The following is a 2,895-nucleotide window of genomic DNA, read 5'->3' as shown; positions in this document are numbered from 1 at the left end:
GGAGTATAATGGTAACCTTTAACACGTTCAAATTATTGAAACTGGTACTCCATTAAAAGCAGTTAAATTTTGTTTTGTTTTCTACTCCAATAAACCAAACATTTTCCAATACATCTTAACTCCGAGAAGAGGATAAGAAATAACAAAGCTCACTAATTTTTTTATGGAAACAACATCCATGCCTAGTTCAGCGATATCAGAAAAAGCATTGCAATATCATCTAGAAACTATATAAATAGTTTGGCACAGCAAATGAAAGGTACACCCATAACTAGAAAAGAGACGAGCTTGTACTCTTCATTAAGAGGAATGAACCTTGAGGAGTGAGTAGTAGCACCAATACCGGGCCTCCCATGCTTAACAGGCTTGTAACTGATTGAGAATTCAGCAAGATAGTGACCGATCATTTCAGGTTTGATTTCAACTTGATTGAAGGTCTTCCCATTGTAGACACCAATAATGCTGCCAATCATTTCGGGTACAATTATCATGTTGCGAAGGTGAGTCCTTACTGGCTCTGGCTTTTCACCGGGTGGGGCCTCCCGTTTCTGTCTCAAAAATAAAGACCATAGTTTAAAAAAATGTAAAATAAAAAAGATTCAGGATAGACAGTCTAGCTCAGAGCAAGGAATGGGAAAAGAGCTTATGGTCTGACATAATTCTTTTTTTCTTTACACCGTGGGAAAATGTGTTCTAAGAACAATAATTACTCAAACACCGAGCTGAATTTGCCCTGAAAAAAGGTATTGGTTGAAGATGCAAAAGCTTTCAATTTCAAATTGAAGAACATATGCCAGTATGTCATTTGATCAATGATCTTCACACGTCTCATTTTGAACTATGTGCCTCTCACATAAACCAAAAATAGAGCCAAAGAAAAAAAGATCACCCCAAACTGTCCAGCAGAAGCTTGGAGGAGAAACTAGATTACTCTTCATGACCATAGATTGAAATAATGCAAGTTAGTCAAAGGCAAAAGACATCCCTATGGAGCTAAATCTCTAAACATCTCAGGCAAGAGGTGGCAAAGGCAAATGCTGAGTGATACAAGCCCTAAAGTAAAAAAATATATTATATAACAACAGACCGATAGATGCACGTACCATTCTAATGGCATTTGACATAAATTTTAAATTTGAAACTACGAAATATATAGTCTTTAAATAATTATCTTCTCTCAAATCTCTGTAATTTCCTAATGTCTTCTTCTGCTCACAAACTAATCCTTCTCTTATTGCTACCAAACAGAGGCACCAAGGATGCAGTCCGGAATGACAGAGAAAGCATCAAGAGTTCCTGGTTGGAGGTGAGAGGCACTAACCATGAATAAGATCTCACCGAAGCGTCTAAGGTGTGAGCTTTTGATATCCAATAACATTCAACATTGCTACCAAGGGCTTTCAAGATAAAACAATAACAAAACAACAAGAGCCTTATTATCCCACTAAGTGAGGGTGATTACTTGGAAAGTGCTGTCAAGAAAAATAGGAAAAAAGATCTATTTCCTCGTTGAACAATTACTCCCTCAGCGACTTTGCCTAAATGTCGCCTCTATTTCCATATGCTTTCCGACTTTTTAAGCATACAACAATTGTAGTCTTATCCCACTCAGGTTGGCTATGTAGATTGCAACATGCCCTTGGGGTACGCCAATGCTAAAGTAAAGCAAGCATATAACACAATACTTCATACTTTATTTTAACCCCATGGAACATAAAAATTCCGGTCAACTAATATATACCAGATGTATCTTCACAAAATGACAGCTGATTCTAATTTGGAAAAGCCTAGTCTTGAAAATCAGACAACCCATATGTAGCTGATTTCTTGATAAATGTTTAACAAGTAACAAAGAATCATCAGCATGACTGAACATTGAAAGTTTCCCGTTGAATAAAAACGCAAAACCGATCATTTTAATGTCCAACAATATCGACCAGGACATATCGTAAACAATTGTCATGTAAATCACAAAAATCGTTGGATAAATAATCATGAAAGTATAACTTACCGCCTTGCGAAGCTTCTTTATCAATGCCATAGGCTTACGTTTCAAACCGCGTTGAAACCTGAAATCAAAACATAAAACGAAACAGGCAACCCACAACAGTGTCAGGTAATTAGATCGTGAACAGGCTAATTAGGTAAATATAGTGGAGAGAATGCTCTGGATCAATCACCTTCTACGAGCACGAGCATGAAAGAGCTTTACAAGCTCGTCAGTAGACATGTCCAAGAGTGCATCCAGATCAACTCCTCTGAAACTGAACTTCTTGAATGTTCTCTTCTTCGGCTGCCCTGGTGCGACCCTCTTTTTCAACATCCGCCTGAAAAACCCAAGATAAATGATAACGGTGAGTAATAAGAGTAGGCGAAGGTGAAACTGGAAAAAAAAAAAAAGAAAAACCGTTTGGTTCACCAGAAACCGGAGGAAAGATAAGGAAAATTGGACCCAAATAGAAGCATTCTTCTCTTAAAAGAAGGAGAGTATGTTTCCTTCAATTTCCTGTGAAGAAAATAGCGAGTTAGGAGAGCTAGGAGCTTTACCATGGCTGCAAACAGAGACGAGAGGATTGAGGCGCTGATATGTATGCTGGTCGCTCTAGGGTTTCAGAATGGCGGCAAACAGTCCTGAGCATTTATAGGGTTCCTGAATTTTTGACGGGTTAGGTTTTTCGGCAGAATTTCAGTTGCGTGGGCTAATTGGATTAATTTAGGCCCTTAAGGCTCCTCGTTCCTATATAAAGCCCGTTCTAATAATATGGGCCTTTGGTATGAAGATAATAATATGGCTTTTTCCTATCAACAAAAATGACATATTAAAACCTAAAAGAAAAAATTACAAAAAAAAAACTACTGAATAGAAAAATTACACACAGAGAGCCATTCAAAAAA

At 37.5% G+C, this 2,895-nt stretch overlaps 1 protein-coding gene across 1 annotated transcript; it reads right to left on the bottom strand.

The window, feature by feature from the left end:
• Nucleotides 1-189: 189 nt before the first annotated feature.
• On the bottom strand, nucleotides 190-2,588 carry LOC114717459 (40S ribosomal protein S15-like). Its single transcript, XM_028902597.1, has 4 exons — nucleotides 2,548-2,588; nucleotides 2,181-2,327; nucleotides 2,012-2,069; nucleotides 190-548 (listed from the first exon to the last, which is right to left on the bottom strand). Exons 2-4 carry the CDS (start codon nucleotides 2,321-2,323, stop codon nucleotides 228-230), a joined length of 522 nt encoding a protein of 173 aa, XP_028758430.1. The 5' UTR covers nucleotides 2,324-2,327; nucleotides 2,548-2,588; the 3' UTR covers nucleotides 190-227.
• Between the last annotated feature and the right edge of the window lie 307 nt (nucleotides 2,589-2,895).

This window comes from Neltuma alba, unplaced genomic scaffold (genome assembly GCF_004799145.2).
Source record: "Neltuma alba isolate B1F8T4 unplaced genomic scaffold, ASM479914v2 tig00011737_pilon, whole genome shotgun sequence".
Lineage (NCBI taxonomy): Eukaryota > Viridiplantae > Streptophyta > Magnoliopsida > Fabales > Fabaceae > Neltuma > Neltuma alba.
The sequence above is the reverse complement of the archived record's forward strand: the minus strand, read 5'-3'. Positions and strand labels throughout refer to the sequence as shown.

Coding starts and splice junctions, on each gene's coding strand:
- LOC114717459 (XM_028902597.1), bottom strand. CDS start 2,323: ATGTTGAAAAAGAGGGTCGCACCAGGGCAGCCGAAGAAGAGAACATTC. Junction 2,070..2,180: donor CATGCTCGTGCTCGTAGAAG/GTGATTGATCCA, acceptor TTTTGATTTCAG/GTTTCAACGCGGTTTGAAAC. Junction 549..2,011: donor TAAAGAAGCTTCGCAAGGCG/GTAAGTTATACT, acceptor TTTTTGAGACAG/AAACGGGAGGCCCCACCCGG.